The sequence below is a fragment of the Anomaloglossus baeobatrachus genome, chromosome 6 (assembly GCF_048569485.1).
Source record: "Anomaloglossus baeobatrachus isolate aAnoBae1 chromosome 6, aAnoBae1.hap1, whole genome shotgun sequence".
Taxonomy (NCBI): domain Eukaryota; kingdom Metazoa; phylum Chordata; class Amphibia; order Anura; family Aromobatidae; genus Anomaloglossus; species Anomaloglossus baeobatrachus.
In genome coordinates, this window is record NC_134358.1 from 460234301 (window position 1) to 460253096 (window position 18796).

The 18796-nt window shown below is 47.7% G+C and overlaps 1 protein-coding gene across 1 annotated transcript in view; it reads right to left on the reverse strand.

The window, feature by feature from the left end:
- Positions 1 to 18404, reverse strand: part of KAT2B (lysine acetyltransferase 2B) — a 171915-nt gene extending 153511 nt beyond the window's left edge. Inside the window, exon 1 of the mRNA XM_075315293.1 lies at positions 18005 to 18404. Within this exon, the coding sequence (XP_075171408.1) occupies positions 18005 to 18250 (246 nt within the window). The 5' untranslated portion in view covers positions 18251 to 18404. The remainder of the gene's footprint in view (positions 1 to 18004) is intronic.
- Positions 18405 to 18796: the final 392 nt, after the last annotated feature.

Genomic DNA, 18796 nt, shown 5'->3' on the forward strand with positions numbered 1-18796 from the left:
GGGATCCATGGCCTGATCTTACTGTCACGGCCAGGTGGACGGGCAGACCCAGGAGGTGGATCCACTGGGCCGAACTCCTAGATGGTAGTAAAGAGTCCGGTAGCTGGAGCACTATAAACAGCAGAACAGTCCGTGCACACGAGTATAGCGGAGAAGTCCCTGGGACCACGGAGTCACGGGTGGTAGTCCGGGTGACGCAGCTCTGGTTCGGAAGCCGAGATGATGTCAGGCGGGGTCCGGAACCTTTGGAGCGAGGTGATGAGTCACCGCAGGGATCCGGGATGGTGCGGACTGTCAGGATGGCAGAAGGACAGCGTTCGGGGTTCGGGATACGGCAGGACTGGATGGCGAGGCAGGCACGGCTCTACGAGAGAGATAGGTAAGTACATGCACAGAAACACCAGGAGACCTGACTCCTAGCTTAGGAAACACGAAGATCAGGCCCCGCCCCCTTGGACAATAACCCCCTTTATACCCTGTACCTGTTTAGCCTCATTTCCTGTTAATGGACGCTGGCCCTTTAAGAAAGGGTCAGTGACCGCGCGCGCGCCCTAATGCGCATGCGCGCCGCCCGGGTGCCAGAAGCCAGGGAAGGAGGCTGCGAGGAGGACGCAGGGGAGCCGGCCAGGACCTGGGAAGCCGTCGGGCGCCGGGATCGGGGACCAGGGGACCTGGGAAGGACGGGCACCGGAGGCTGGAGAGCGGGGAGCGTGGCAGGTGAGCCGGGGAGCGGGGGTGAGGACCCGGGGAGCGTGACAAGGGCAGAATGAGTGCAGGAACTAACACCCCTGTGACTAGTCACTGGCTTCATTAGCATATCATATGAGATCTTTAGAAATACTTTTTCTAAAGATCTCTTTATCTATGTTACTAGATACAGAAACAGTTACGCAGTAATTAGACATATGCACCCAGAACTGCTCATGGTTCCAGGTGCATATAAGACCTGACAGGTTCCCTTGAATGTCAAGGGGTTGTCCCGGTTTTTCCCGAAAGTCTGTGGTCAGTGGTGTGACCGCAGACTTGTGAATCATCACATTGTGAGCAGGGAGGATTCTATGGTGCTGGCGGTGAGACCAAGTAGTCATGTGACCGCAAGTATGCAATATTTCCATCCATATTCCGACTAGACGTGCACAGCCTCATTCAATACAAGAGAGCAGAGTTCTTCCATGCAAGTCTAGTTGGAATGTGGCCAGGAGTATGCAAATCGCATACTTGCATATGGACACTCGATCTTGCCCCCAGCACTGGAGAATCCTCACAGTGCATATTACGCATGCTGTGACTTTTCACAAGCCTGTGGTCACACACATTGACTATTGACTTTTGTGATAAACATGACCAACCCCTTTCAGATGCATTTTCATTAGCATACGTTGCACCTTTAACCGACCACTCAACGCTAAATATTCCGTTACACTCTGATCGATCTGTAATAATCAATGTGCATAATCTGCCATTGTTCTCACCAGCACAGATCCGTCCTGTTTACAAGGACTATGAGCTGCCGAGAAATTATCTTTTGTGCAAACCAAAAGATCATTTCAACCGACAAATGAGTCTGTTGCTCATTCTTTGGAGACCAGCAGCTCGTGTAGACAGCGCGATTATCATGAAACGAGCGATCGAGGAATGCGCGATAATCCGGCAGCGTAAATGCATCTTTAATCCTAAACATATAAAAACTGCTTCTGATTCTATATAATTTCAAACGAAACCGAAAACTCAGAATTAATCATCAACTCAGTAGCTAATGGTTGCCTTTAATAAAGTCATGTATTGTCTGTTGCCCTTAATCACTTAGTAAAGATTAAGAGAAGACATAAGCCAGGCGCTGGCTCTGATTATATCCCCCTCCCCCGGCAGGAGAGATACTAGAGAGCAGCACGGTCCTGATTACAATCGGCCCACTGTGTGTATTCAGACATTATACACAAATCCTTTCTATGGCTGCCTCAAATTCACTCAAGTCTCGCTGCATAGCGGGAGACAACTGGAAATATTCCACAGTAGTCCACAGTGTACTTAGATGATTAGGGTTTGGGCTCCTTTGCACGTCAGTTTCACAGGCCGAGCATCATCAATGTTTTTGGCCCGGTGTCATCAGAGTTTGATCAGTGTCAAATTTCACCATCAGAGCTTGGTCAGGGTTTCATCAGTTTTTCTTGGATGGGAAAAAAAAACTGATGGAGGTTTCTCAACATTCTCCTATTATACAGTCTGTGAAAATCAGACAGCGCACAGATGGCATCTGAGTGGGGTTCAAATTTTTCATGGATCCTTAGGGGTACTTTGCACGCTGTGACATCGCTAGCATCGGCTAGCAATGCCAAGCGCGATAGTCCCCGCCCCTGTCACACATGCGGTATCTTGTGATAGCTGTCGTAGCGAACGTTATCGCTACGGCAGCTTCACACGCACTTACCTGCCCTGCGACGTCGCTCTGGCCGGCGACCCGCCTCCTTCCTAAGGGGGCGGGTCGTGCGGCGTCACAGCGACGTCACACGGCAGGCGTCCAATAGAAGCGGAGGGGCGGAGATGAGCGGGACGTAAACATCCCGCTCACCTCCTTCCTTCCGCATAGCCGGTGGAGGCAGGTAAGGAGATGTTCCTCGCTCCTGCGGCTTCACACACAGCGATGTGTGCTGCCGCAGGAACGAGGAACAACATCGTATCTCCTATTGGTGCGACATTATGAAAATGACCGACGCTACACAGATCACCGATTTTCGACGCTTTTGCAATCGTTTATCAGCGCATCTAGGCTTTACACTTTGCGACGTCGTTACCGGCGCCGGATGTGCGTCACTTTCGACTTCACCTCGACGATATCGCAGTAGTGATGTCGCAGCGTGCAAAGTACCCCCCTTAGACTTGAATTAGCCAGTTTGATCTGGCACTTGGATCAATATCGGACAAGTCTCAGTGTTTGAGAAAAGTCTCAATGGGTCCGAGGAAAAAACTGGATATGTGAACCAGCCCGTAGACCAGTGCTTTCAAAATTCTAGTCCCCCCTATTCAAATGATTTTTATTAGGTTTTGTAAATTCTGGTCTAGTCATTCTAGTCCCCCCAATAGGTCATGTTTTCAGGATTTCCTTAGTATTGCACAGATTAGAGAACATGAGACAATTTCTATTGCCTTCATACTAATTCCATCACCTGTCCAATACTATGGAATTCATTGGGTGGCTGTGAGGAGTAGAGGTTGGGAAACACTGCCACAGACTATCATAGGTACAAGCAGGGGCAGAGACACCATTGCTGCAGCCGCAAAGGAGCCCAGGAGGTTAGGAAGGCCACCTCCACCTCAAAAGCACGTGCAATTGGGTATTATGGTGAGCTACTGGACGGCACTGGGGCCTTCTTTAGTCTGTGTCCACTCCTGGCACATACGTTTCAGTATTTTTCTAATTATAAGACGCAGTTATTTCCCCAAAAATTGGGGAGAAAATGGTGGGGCATCTTATAAGCTGAATGTAGCTTCCTGGGGAAGGGCCATAAGGCCGGTGGAGCAAGGTCACAGGAGCCCTTAAGCGGCACTAATATGGCGATGCTGCAGACCTTGGGTTGGGAGGAGGGATGTACTGGAGGCGCGAAGCAGGTGCCATTGATCATCCGTCAATGGATATGATGGACTTCAGGAAAATGGTGTCGGAGGCGGCGTATGTGGTGCCTCCGGCACCATTTTCCTAAAGTCCATCATATCCATTACTGGGAGATCAATGGCACCTGCATCATGTTACCAATACACCCCTCCTCACAGCGCAGGGCCCGCAGTATTGCCCCACTAGTGCCGCTTAGGGGGTCCTGTGACCTTGCTTCACCAGCCCCATCCTGTCCCTCCCCAGTAGGCTATGATCAGCTTATAAGACACCCCCCTTCCAACATCGCCCCATTTGTAGCTTCGCCAGCTTCCTAGGACCCCGTGTCCCACGGTAAGCTACATTCGGGCTATAACACAGACCATAAGACTACAAGACAAGACGGACCCCCATTATAACATTAAAAATTATTTTTTTCTATTTTTCTCCTCTAAATTTGGGGGTGCATCTCATAATCCGATGCGTCTTATAATCCGAAAAATACGGTATATCCTTTAGAAACACAGAGAGCACTCGCTAGTACGAGAAAAACTGATGAAGGCGGTGCAATGTACTGGCTTTGCAATTTGCACTATATTACAGGGGTATTGAGGTGGTTTACTTTGCACAAATGCATTATAAAGATCAATATCTATGGTGCATAACAGTATCAAAAATTAACAAACTGATGATGTGGATGAGAAAACATAACTGATGCTTTAAAATGAAGCAGACTGGAGAATGTGACCAGTGTGAACATGCCCAGAGGGTTTCAGAGCCTCAAGTTTCATTGAGTCTCGATCTTGATCTGAGTCTTAGTATAAACACAAAGTATATTATAAAAAATAAAGTAGATAAAACTACAAACGGTATAAAGCCTCCAAAATAAGTAGGTCTTATCCCGGCACCACATCACTAGCATGTCGGACCCTATGTGGAGCATTTCTGGAATATGCAGGGCCGCACGGTATAATAGGGTAATGCAATTATCTGAAACACGTATTATGATGACAGCTGTCCAGGAAACGCTCCCAGACACCACACAGGACCCGGCCACATTCACTCTGATAAGTCAATACTTTAGAGTCGTATACACAGTAATAGCTGCCAGGACTGCAGCATTACATAACATGCTAGATTTACCTTCACACATGAATGGATGGCTATCTTCCCTTTCATGACCAGACAAAATACATTCAGTCAGTATTATGACCCAGGCCTTAACCTAGATGTTGCCGATATTTTCAGTGTGGCAAAAGGCAGGGGGAGTGGGACAATCCAAAGATATACCACGATATGATTTTAATTATATTCTGCAGGGAGATCACAACTCAGAATTAACATAAGGATTAAGGGATTAATATAGAAGATAAATCAAATTATCAATAGAATGGATGCCACTTAGTAATGTACTTAGATATACGCGAGGAAACACTCATCTCTAAGTACGTAGACCCTGACGTCTGCTGAATAGGACACCTGTCTGTTTTGAGACTGGAGGTATCAAGTCCCCTATTTCCAGTTTCAAGACAAGAAGTTTCAAGACAAGAACATAAAAGTATGGTCAGTCTACTCTACAGAAGCCACTGAAGATTCCCACCATAGCTGCAGTTTCCGGTACCAAAAAACTCCCAGTGTATGGATCAGACAGATCCATGTGCACCCATTCACCTAATAGAGCGCCTTTTGGCATTCATACCTGTCCATAAACCATCAGAGGCCCTCTATACATCCATGCAACGAATGTGTGTGATGGTCTGTGGTGCCGGTCCATATAGCTGTTCGTGAGTCACTGTGAGTGTTCTCTGTGTACTGTTCGTGTGCTATCTGTGACATCCGGATAGCATGAACTTGTATACTTACTTGTCTCCAGCACTGCTGTCATACTTGTTTCCAGGTCCGCAGTCAGTGCAGTGAATATTCATGAGGCATAATGAGTGGGACCCGGAAGTAACAGCAGCGCTGGAGACAGGTAAGTATAAAAATTCATTTTATTTCAGTGAATAAGTGTCCTCCGGTACGTGTCACACTGATGGCAAAGGGATCACATTAGTGTTGCCGGCAGAAACGGACATGTCACCTTCTGGAGCACATGAGCAAACGTGTGTTCCACATGGACACGAGGTCTGTATCAAAACATGAACATGTAAGCAAACCAGTGATATTAATGGGTCTATTTGTGTCTGTGCTTCCATTACGTGTCGAAACAGACACCACACGTACCGGAAACATGGACGTGTGAAGGGGGCCTTAGAAGCATACGGTAGCGTCCTGCTAAATAGCATGATGTAAACAGGACATATGCTACTATACAGCTATATAAATGCACACATCTCTGAAGGGTGCCTCTCTCGCTATATTGCGATACAGTGCAAAACATTTAGGTAGGAATGAAAAAAATGCTGCAAAGTAAAAAAAAAATTAAAAACTAGAAGTGTTAATAGTTTATTTTTGTCAGTTAACAACATACAAAGTGAACAAACATAAGAAAAATCGAAGTCAATGAAATCGAAATTTAATGTGACCATTCTTTATCTTCAAAGCTGCATAAAAGTATCAATTCTCCTAGGTGACCATGCACCAAGTCAGGGATTTTGTAGGATTATAGCCAGGTGTATGCGTGAGAAATTATAACATCATACCAAAAGAGGTGATAATGATAATCATCATCATCTGTAGGTTAAAACACAGTTATTAACTGAAAAAAGTTGTGTAGGAAGCTTAAAACTGGGTGAGGAACAGCCAAGTTCTGCTACAAAGGTGAGGTTGTAGATGACAGTTTCATGTCACAGGTTATACACTATGAGCTCAACATGACACAAGGTAGTTATACTGCATCAGCAAGATCTCTCCCAGGCAAAGATTTCAACGCAGAATTGGGTTTCAAGATGTGCTCTTCAAGCTCTTGCGAAGAAGCAACTCAAGAAATGGACAACATTAGGATGGATGCAGTGGTCAGCGAAAGAAACGTAGCATAGCAGATGAAAGACATATGCTTAAATCAGAAGCTGTACAGCAGTGACATCAGCTCAGAACTGGTAACAAGTAGTGGGACAAAGCTCAGAACTGGTAACAAGTAATGTGACAAAGCTCAGAACTGGTAACAAGCAATAGGAGAAAACTAATCTCTTGTACTGTTCAAAGTCTGGCCAGAAGTGGTCTTCATGATAGAATTGGAGCCAAAAAAACATGCATGGTGGAGGATCCTTAAAAGTTGGAGTCTCACGTTCAGAAAATGGAGTTATAGATTTGATCAAGATTAAAGGTTTCCTCAATGCAGAGAAATACAGGCAGATACTTATCCATCCTGAAATACCAGTGAGGCATCTGATTAGCTCCAAATTTATTTTGAAGGAGGACAACTACCCCAGACATCAACCACTTCAGACATACCGCCAATGTCATTAAGAACTATCTTCAGCGTAAAGAAGAACGATTACTAGAAGTGATGATACGTCCCCACAGAATCCTTATCTCAACATCTTCGAGTCTGTCTGAGTTTACATGAAAAGACAGCAATATTTTCTCAAGCCTACATCACAGATAATCTGTGGTTACTTCTCCAAGATGTTTGGAAAAACCTCCCTGCTGGGTTCCTTCAAAAACTGTACCCAGAGGAATTGATGTTTTGACGCTGTTTTGAAAGCAATAATGATTTTATTTTGATTTCTCTTCATTCACTTTGCATTTTCTTAAAAAAATTCAAAAAGTTTTAACAGTTGTAATTTCTGATTTTGTGGCAGACGTCTGTGCCCAGGCTCATGTTATATGTCAGCATTTAATGCCCAATGACTTTTTATCATTATAATGTTATAAAACGTTGAGTCAGTTCCCAGTGTGTGGTTATTATTACACAATTAGTGTCCTGTATGTTATTATTACCACGGTTCAGAGTTTTGTCACCGGTCAGTGTTGTACAGCTTAGTATTATTAGGAGTACACAGTATTATGCCGTGTCAGCAGTTAGTGCTGAACTTTTTCTATTACACCGGTAAAAAAATGTGCCAACAATCACTACACTGCCTGTTATTAATCAGTACAATGTTGTGTTAGCATATTTTGTCCAGTGTTTTATCATACAATGTTGTATCATCAGTCTGTCCACAATACTATCATTACACTAGAATATGTTGTGTCAGCAATCAATACCCAATGCACCATATTCTGCTAATAAATTGCCTTACAGGCTGTGTTGTCACTGTCACATCCAATTTTTACACAAAAGCTTACCAGCAGAGAACAGTCCCCATTACGCTGTGAAGACACTGTTATGCACTCCTCTACCCTATGGTTGTCACTTTTACACACTTCTCCTTACAAGGTGTTGTTGATACAATCACACACTCAAGCTGTGTTCTCACCATCACAAACTCCTCACAAGATGTTGTCACCATCATACCTCCCTATTACTGTCACATTTCCCTACTTACATAGTTTTGTCACAATCATACACTCCCTGTAACACTCTGTTTCACTGTCACACAGTCTCCTGCACACTGTCTTGTCACTTTCACATACTCCTAGTTTACACTATTCGGTCACTATCACACAAGTCTCCTTCAAACCGCATTATTACTGGCACATGCTCCATCTCAGTTTTGCTGTCACACGCTCCTCCTCACACTGCATTGTCACTATCACACCCTCCTCCTCACAATGTGTTGTCACTACCACTCCCTCCTCCTCACAATGTGTTGTCACTATCACACAATCCTCCTCACAATGTGTTGTCACTACCACTCCCTCCTCCTCACAATGTGTTGTCACTACCACACCCTCCTCCTCACAATGTGTTGTTACTACCACACCCTCCTCCTCACAATGTGTTGTCACTACTACACCCTCCTTCTCACAATGTGTTGTCACTACCACACCCTCCTTCTCACAATGTGTTGTCACTATCACACCCTCCTCCTCACAATGTGTTGTCACTATCACACAATCCTCCTCACAATGTGTTGTCACTATCACACCCTCCTCCTCACAATGTGTTGTCACTATCACACAATCCTCCTCACAATGTGTTGTCACTATCACACAATCCTCCTCACAATGTGTTGTCACTATCACACCCTCCTCCTCACAATGTGTTGTCACTATCACACCCTCCTCCTCACAATGTGTTGTCACTATCACACAATCCTCCTCACAATGTGTTGTCACTATCACACAATCCTCCTCACAATGTGTTGTTACTACCACACCCTCCTCCTCACAATGTGTTGTCACTACCACACCCTCCTTCTCACAATGTGTTGTCACTACCACACCCTCCTTCTCACAATGTGTTGTCACTATCACACCCTCCTCCTCACAATGTGTTGTCACTATCACACAATCCTCCTCACAATGTGTTGTCACTATCACACCCTCCTCCTCACAATGTGTTGTCACTATCACACAATCCTCCTCACAATGTGTTGTCACTATCACACCCTCCTCCTCACAATGTGTTGTCACTACCACACCCTCCTTCTCACAATGTGTTGTCACTACCACACCCTCCTTCTCACAATGTGTTGTCACTATCACACCCTCCTCCTCACAATGTGTTGTCACTATCACACCCTCCTCCTCACAATGTGTTGTCACTATCACACAATCCTCCTCACAATGTGTTGTCACTATCACACAATCCTCCTCACAATGTGTTGTTACTACCACACCCTCCTCCTCACAATGTGTTGTCACTACCACACCCTCCTTCTCACAATGTGTTGTCACTATCACACCCTCCTCCTCACAATGTGTTGTCACTATCACACAATCCTCCTCACAATGTGTTGTCAGTGTCACACACTCCTCCTTAGTGTTGTAGCTGTAATACACTCATCCTCAAAGTGTTTTGACTGTCACATAATCCTTATTATTGTTGTCACTGTCACACTCTCCTCACAGTGTTGTTTCTGTCACACACTCATCCTCAGTGTTGTTAATGTCACATTCTCCTCCTTAAAGGGAACCAATCATCAGGATTTTCGTGTATAAGCTGCAGCCAGTGCAGTACTGGCACTATCAGGCACGTTGTGTACATACCATCAGGGGGCAGCTCGGGTGTTTAGTCAGTGAAATACAACTTTATAAAGTTTGAAATTTCGTGCACTTTTTGATTGACGTGTGCACCTCTGCAGATAATGTCCGGGCGGGTTATGCAGGAGTTCCCCGCCCCCCCCCCCCCCCAGCCTGTTCCTCCCTCTCTCCTGATGTCCGGGCGGGTTATGCAGGAGTTCCCCGCCCCCCCACCAGCCTGTTCCTCCCTCTCTCCGGGCTGGTTATGCACGTGTTCCCCGCCCCCCCCACCAGCCTGTTCCTCCCTCTCTCCTGATATCCGGGCGGGTTATGCACGTGCTCCCCGCCCCCCCCACGCCGCCTGTTCCTCCCTCCCTCCCTCTGGCTGTATGTAAATATCTAATCTTCAGAAACATGGCGCCGGAGTGGGCTTCTGCGCACAGCGCTTATCTCCGGCGCTATGTTTCTGAAGCCCCCGCATTACACAACTTGGTGTCTGAGAGGGCGGCGCTACAGCGATGTCACACTGGCTGGTGTGTTGGCCCGGTGTCCTGGGGCGGCACGATACAGGAGCAGCAGGTAATCGCGTCCTCCGGTCAGCTGTTCTGCAGTCCTGTTGTGATCGCGCTCGCTCCTGTGGTCACAACGGGATCAGAAGGAGCGAGGGCGCATGCGCCGCCCTCTAACACCAAGCTGTGTGATGCGGGCTTCAGAAACATGGCGCCGGAGATAAGCGCTGTGCGCAGAGGCCCACTCCGGCGCCATGTTTCTGAAGATTAGATATTTACATACAGCCAGAGGGAGGGAGGGAGGAACAGGCGGCGCGGGGGGGGGCGGGGAACACGTGCATAACCCGCCCGGACATCAGGAGAGAGGGAGGAACAGGCTGGTGGGGGGGCGGGGAACTCCTGCATAACCCGCCCGGACATTAACAGAGAGGTGCACACATCAATCAAAAAGTGCACGAAATTTCAAACTTTATAAAGATGAATTTCACTGCCTAAATACCCGAGCTGCACCCCAATGGTATGTACACACTGTGCATGATAGTGCCAGTACTGCACTAGCTGCAGCTTATACACGAAAATCCTGATGATTGGTTCCCTTTAATACTGTAACTGTCACGCACTCATTATACAGTGTAGTCACGCTTACATAATCCTCAGTGTTGTCACTGTCACACACGCCCCTCACACAATGTTGTCATGGTCAATTTTGTCATGTTCACAGATTCCTTGCACTGTGTTGTCACTATCACACTCTTCTCATACTGTGTTGTCACATTTACACACTTCTCCTCCTTCTGATGTCACTGTCCCATCCTCCTCACACTGTGTTGTCATTGTCACACATTCCTCCTTAGGCTAGGTTCGCACACTGCGTCTTTTTGACGCTGCGTTTTTGTGCGTTTTTGGCCGCTAAAACGCACCTGCGTCGAAAAAACGCACCAAAAAACGCATGCGTTTTTGCCGCGATTTGGTGCGTTTTTGGCTGCGTTTTGCTGCGTTTTTGATCTCTGCGTTTTGCTGTGTTTTTCAAATGCATTGCATGGGCGGAAAACGCAGAAAAACGCAGGAAAGAACTGACATGTCCATTTTTTTTTTTAACTCAAAAACGCAGGTAAAAAAAACAGATGTGTGCGGACAGCAAAAATGAAAACTCATAGACTTTGCTGGGGAAGCAAAGTTCTGCAGTTTTGAGGCCAAAAACGCACCCGAAAAACGCGCAAAAACGCCGCGAAAAACGCACTGTGCGCACATAGCCTTAATGTTGGCATTCTCGCACACTCCTTCTAAGCATTGTCCTTGTCACACTCTACTTCCAAAAATTTGTTGTCAGTGTCACACACGTTTCACACTGTTTTAGCTGTCAGATACTCCACCTCATAATGTGCTGTCACTATCATACACTCCTCCTTGGTATTTCCATTATCACATATTTATTCTCACACAGTGTTGTCACTTTCACACTCCTCCTCAAATTGTATTGTAGCTGCCCCAAACTCACCCTCACTCTATGCTGTGACTTTTACACCTTCCTCCTCACACAGTTTCATTACTGTCACACACTCTTTCTTAGGGTACTTTCACACTTGCGTTATTTTCCTTCCGTTACAATCCGCCCTTTTGGGAAACAGCGGAATCCGTTAACGGATTCCGCTGTTTCCCATAGACTTGTATGGTTGACGGATTGTACCAAAAGGAGCTGCGTTGCTTCCGCTGGGCGACGCTCCGTTGCTTCCGCCCAGCGGGAGGAACGCAGCATGTAACGTTATTTTGAGCAGCGGAATCCTCTGGATTTCACTGCGCATGCTCTTTTTTTTTTTTTTTTTTTTTTTTTTTTAAATCAAACTTTATTTTGGCTCGCGGTGGCCGAACGTTCAGCTGAGCGCCCGGCCGTCGGCAAGCGACAGCGCTCAGCTGAATGACCGGCCACCAGCATGCCCGGCCGCCGGCAAGTCACAGCGCTCAGCTGAGCGCCCGCCCGCCGGCATGCCCGGGCGCCGGCAAGTGACAGCGATCAGCTGATCACCCGGCGGCCGGCTGCAGGGAGCGATCAGCTGATCACCCGGCGGCCGGCTGCAGGGAGCGATCAGCTGATCACCCGGCGGCCGGCTGCAGGGAGCGATCAGCTGATCACCCGGCGGCCGGGAGCGATCAGCTGATCACCCGGCAGCCGGCTGCAGGGAGCGATCAGCTGATCACCCGGCGGCCGGCTGCAGGGAGCGATCAGCTGATCACCCGGCGGCCGGGAGCGATCAGCTGATCACCCGGCGGCCGGGAGCGATCAGCTGATCACCCGGCAGCCGGCTGCAGGGAGCGATCAGCTGATCACCCGGCAGCCGGGAGCGATCAGCTGATCACCCGGCGGGCGGGAGCGATCAGCTGATCACCCGGCGGCCGGCTACTGGGAGCAATCAGCTGATCACCCAGCGGCCGGCTGCAGGGAACGATCAGCTGATCGTTCACTATAGTCTGCCGCTGGTAAAACCGGGAAAAAAAAAAAAAAAAATATCAAAACGAATTGCGTTGTTTTGCAGCATCCGTTGCATCCGTTGTGTCACTATATGCAACACATCCGTTGCATCCGTTACACAACGCAATGCAACGGATACCGTTCAACGCAAGTGTGAAAGTAGCCTTAATAACTGACACTGTTAAACACTCCTTTTCACTCTGTATTGCCACTGTTAGACACTCCTCCAAACAACTACATCTCTCCGTGTTGCCACAGTAATAAACCCCTTCTAACACTTTTGTCACTATCACAAACTCCTCCTTAGTGATATCACTGTCACACACTTAGTGTTTTCATGGACACACACTTTTCACATTGTTGTCACACATTCCTCACTGTGTTGTCACTGTCACATTCATCCTCATGTTGTTTTATAACTGCCATATGCTTCCTCTTAAACTGTGGTGTGACTATTAAAAAAACCTGCTCACACAGTATTGTCACTGTCACACACTCCTCTTCACACTGTTGACACTGTCACACATCCCTTATTAGTGCTGTCACTGTCACACACAACTCATTACTCTGTTTTGTCACTGTCACACACTTCTTAGTATGCCACACTCCTCAGTGTTATCACTGAAACACCCTCATTCTCACACAACTATCAGTCACACACTCCTCAGTGTTATCACTGAAACACCCTCATTCTCACACAACTATCAGTCACACACTCCTTCTTAGTGTTATCACTGTCACAAGTTTATCCTCACAATGTGTTTTCACACACTCTTCCCAAATGTTGTCAATGTTACACAGTCCTCTGTGTTGTAACTGTTGCAAACTCCTTCTTAGTTTTGTCACTGTCACACACTTCCCCTACCAGTGTTGTCACTTTAACACAATCTTCCTTAGTTTTGTCACTATCTTGTCACTGTCTCACAATATTCCTCAGTGTTGTCACTGTCACACATTCTTCCTTAGTGTTGTCACTATCACACACTCCTCCTTAGTGTTGTCACTGTCACACACTCCTCACACTGTGTTGTCACTGTCACACACTCCTCCTTAATGTTGTCACTGTCACACACTCCTCAAACTGTGCTGTCACTGTCTCACACTCCTTATTGTCGTCACTGTCACACACTACTCACACTGTGTTGTCACCCTCCCATTCCTCCTTAGTGCTGTCACTATCGCACAATCCTCTTACTGTTGCCACTGTCACACACTCCTCCTTACTGTTGTCACTGTCTCACACTCCTCCTTACTGTTGTCACTGTCTCACACTCCTCCTTACTGTTGTCACTGTCTCACACTCCTCCTTACTGTTGTCACTGTCTCACACTCCTCCTTACTGTTGTCACTGTCTCACACTCCTCCTTAATATTGTCACTGTCTCACACTCCTCCTTACTGTTGTCACTGTCACACACTCCTCCTTAATATTGTCACTGTCTCACACTCCTCCTTACTGTTGTCACTGTCTCACACTCCTCCTTACTGTTGTCACTGTCTCACACTCCTCCTTACTGTTGTCACTGTCTCACACTCCTCCTTAATATTGTCACTGTCTCACACTCCTCCTTACTGTTGTCACTGTCACACACTCCTCCTTAATATTGTCACTGTCTCACACTCCTCACACTGTGTTGTCACTGTCCCACACTCTTCCTTAGTGTTGTCACTGTCTCATACTCCTCACACTATGTTGTCACTGTCTCACACTCCTCCTTAATGTTATCACTGTCTCACACTCCTCCTTACTGTTGTCACTATCTCACACTCCTCCTTACTGTTGTCACTGTCTCACACTCCTCCTTACTGTTGTCACTGTCACACACTCCTCCTTACTGTTGTCACTGTCACACACTCCTCCTTACTGTTGTCACTGTCACACACTCCTCCTTACTGTTGTCACTGTCACACACTCCTCCTTACTGTTGTCACTGTCACACTCCTCCTTACTGTTGTCACTGTCTCACACTCCTCCTTACTGTTGTCACTGTCACACACTCCTCCTTAATATTGTCACTGTCTCACACTCCTCCTTACTGTTGTCACTGTCTCATACTCCTCACACTGTGTTGTCACTGTCTCACACTCTTCCTTAGTGTTGTCACTGTCTCATACTCCTCACACTATGTTGTCACTGTCTCACACTCCTCCTTAATGTTATCACTCTCACACTCCTCCTTACTGTTGTCACTATCTCACACTCCTCCTTACTGTTGTCACTGTCTCACACTCCTCCTTACTGTTGTCACTGTCACACACTCCTCCTTACTGTTGTCACTGTCACACACTCCTCCTTACTGTTGTCACTGTCACACACTCCTCCTTACTGTTGTCACTGTCTCACACTCCTCCTTACTGTTGTCACTGTCTCACACTCCTCCTTACTGTTGTCACTGTCACACACTCCTCCTTACTGTTGTCACTGTCACACACTCCTCCTTACTGTTGTCACTGTCACACACTCCTCCTTACTGTTGTCACTGTCACACACTCCTCCTTACTGTTGTCACTGTCTCACACTCCTCCTTACTGTTGTCACTGTCTCACACTCCTCCTTACTGTTGTCACTGTCACACACTCCTCCTTACTGTTGTCACTGTCTCACACTCCTCCTTACTGTTGTCACTGTCACACACTCCTCCTTACTGTTGTCACTGTCACACACTCCTCCTTACTGTTGTCACTGTCTCACACTCCTCCTTACTGTTGTCACTTTCTCACACTCCTCCTTACTGTTGTCACTGTCACACACTCCTCCTTACTGTTGTCACTGTCTCACACTCCTCCTTACTGTTGTCACTGTCACACACTCCTCCTTACTGTTGTCACTGTCTCACACTCCTCCTTACTGTTGTCACTGTCACACACTCCTCCTTACTGTTGTCACTGTCTCACACTCCTCCTTACTGTTGTCACTGTCTCACACTCCTCCTTACTGTTGTCACTGTCACACACTTCTCCTTACTGTTGTCACTGTCTCACACTCCTCCTTACTGTTGTCACTGTCACACACTCCTCCTTACTGTTGTCACTGTCTCACACTCCTCCTTACTGTTGTCACTGTCACACACTCCTCCTTACTGTTGTCACTGTCTCACACTCCTCCTTACTGTTGTCACTGTCACACACTCCTCCTTACTGTTGTCACTGTCTCACACTCCTCCTTACTGTTGTCACTGTCACACACGCCTCCTTACTGTTGTCACTGTCTCACACTCCTCCTTACTGTTGTCACTGTCACACACTCCTCCTTACTGTTGTCACTGTCTCACACTCCTCCTTACTGTTGTCACTGTCTCACACTCCTCCTTACTGTTGTCACTGTCACACACTCCTCCTTACTGTTGTCACTGTCTCACACTCCTCCTTACTGTTGTCACTGTCTCACACTCCTCCTTACTGTTGTCACTGTCTCACACTCCTCCTTACTGTTGTCACTGTCACACACTCCTCCTTACTGTTGTCACTGTCACACACTCCTCCTTACTGTTGTCACTGTCACACACTCCTCCTTACTGTTGTCACTGTCTCACACTCCTCCTTACTGTTGTCACTGTCTCACACTCCTCCTTACTGTTGTCACTGTCACACACTCCTCCTTACTGTTGTCACTGTCTCACACTCCTCCTTACTGTTGTCACTGTCACACACTCCTCCTTACTGTTGTCACTGTCTCACACTCCTCCTTACTGTTGTCACTGTCACACACTCCTCCTTACTGTTGTCACTGTCTCACACTCCTCCTTACTGTTGTCACTGTCTCACACTCCTCCTTACTGTTGTCACTGTCACACACTCCTCCTTACTGTTGTCACTGTCTCACACTCCTCCTTACTGTTGTCACTGTCTCACACTCCTCCTTACTGTTGTCACTGTCACACACTCCTCCTTACTGTTGTCACTGTCTCACACTCCTCCTTACTGTTGTCACTGTCACACACTCCTCCTTACTGTTGTCACTGTCTCACACTCCTCCTTACTGTTGTCACTGTCACACACTCCTCCTTACTGTTGTCACTGTCTCACACTCCTCCTTACTGTTGTCACTGTCTCACACTCCTCCTTACTGTTGTCACTGTCTCACACTCCTCCTTACTGTTGTCACTGTCTCACACTCCTCCTTACTGTTGTCACTGTCACACACTCCTCCTTACTGTTGTCACTGTCACACACTCCTCCTTACTGTTGTCACTGTCTCACACTCCTCCTTACTGTTGTCACTGTCACACACTCCTCCTTACTGTTGTCACTGTCTCACACTCCTCCTTACTGTTGTCACTGTCACACACTCCTCCTTACTGTTGTCACTGTCTCACACTCCTCCTTACTGTTGTCACTGTCACACACTCCTCCTTACTGTTGTCACTGTCACACACTCCTCCTTACTGTTGTCACTGTCACACACTCCTCCTTACTGTTGTCACTGTCACACACTCCTTACTGTTGTCACTGTCACACACTCCTCCTTACTGTTGTCACTGTCTCACACTCCTCCTTACTGTTGTCACTGTCTCACACTCCTCCTTACTGTTGTCACTGTCTCACACTCCTCCTTACTGTTGTCACTGTCACACACTCCTCCTTACTGTTGTCACTGTCACACACTCCTCCTTACTGTTGTCACTGTCTCACACTCCTCCTTACTGTTGTCACTGTCACACACTCCTCCTTACTGTTGTCACTGTCTCACACTCCTCCTTACTGTTGTCACTGTCTCACACTCCTCCTTACTGTTGTCACTGTCACACACTCCTCCTTACTGTTGTCACTGTCACACACTCCTCCTTACTGTTGTCACTGTCACACACTCCTCCTTACTGTTGTCACTGTCACACACTCCTCCTTACTGTTGTCACTGTCACACACTCCTCCTTACTGTTGTCACTGTCACACACTCCTCCTTACTGTTGTCACTGTCTCACACTCCTCCTTACTGTTGTCACTGTCACACACTCCTCCTTACTGTTGTCACTGTCACACACTCCTCCTTACTGTTGTCACTGTCACACACTCCTCCTTACTGTTGTCACTGTCACACACTCCTCCTTACTGTTGTCACTGTCACACACTCCTCCTTACTGTTGTCACTGTCACACACTCCTCCTTACTGTTGTCACTGTCACACACTCCTCCTTACTGTTGTCACTGTCTCACACTCCTCCTTACTGTTGTCACTGTCTCACACTCCTCCTTACTGTTGTCACTGTCTCACACTCCTCCTTACTGTTGTCACTGTCACACACTCCTCCTTACTGTTGTCACTGTCACACACTCCTCCTTACTGTTGTCACTGTCTCACACTCCTCCTTACTGTTGTCACTGTCTCACACTCCTCCTTACTGTTGTCACTGTCACACACTCCTCCTTACTGTTGTCACTGTCACACACTCCTCCTTACTGTTGTCACTGTCACACACTCCTCCTCACACGTTACCTTGCAGGCGGAGTACACTCCGAGTTTCTCCAGTTTCTTGGCCCTGGGGGCTGAGCGGTGCTGCCCCTTCTTGGCAGCGATTTTTAGCGGTGCAGCTCCAGCACCTCCCACAGTCGGACTCTCCGCTCCCCGGGCTGCTCCTCCGGCTGCAACCGTAGCCGCTGCTGCTGCAACCACCACGGCCGGAGAGCCTTGGGGCGCCACCGTGCCCACCACCGCGCCTCCGTCTGCAGCCGCCTCGGACATTGCAGGAGCCCTGGAGCCTGCCCGGGGAGAAGAATGCCCCCAACCCTCCTCTGGTGCACAGATCCCTGGGCGAGGTGACGAGATCTGCAGCCGATCCCCCAGCAGGGAGGCAGCTGGAGCACATCACCGCCTCCTCTCTCCTCCTTCTTCTTCCCAGTCCTCCCTCCTTGGTGCTGCTGTCCACTTCCATCGCTGCTGTCAGGTCGCGCCGGCGGCTGCGCTGTGTGCTCCGTTATGGGGCCGGCTCCTTCTGTAACCCGGAGGGGCCGACATATGATCGTGTCCTCTAGTAAACGAGTCACCAGGAGGCCCCCAACGTGACCGATAATGCTAAACTAGGGGGCGCTATTCTCAGCAGTGGACGTTAACCATTAGTTCTCTATGCACCCGCTCACTTCTCAGCTAGTGTGAGCAAAAGAGGCCACATGACAAAGTCCACCGGAGTTAGTAAAGTGTCCATGTATTAGTCTTAAGGGGGCTTTACACGCAACGATATCTCTAACGATATGTCGTCGGGGTCACGGAATTCGTGACGTACATCTGTCG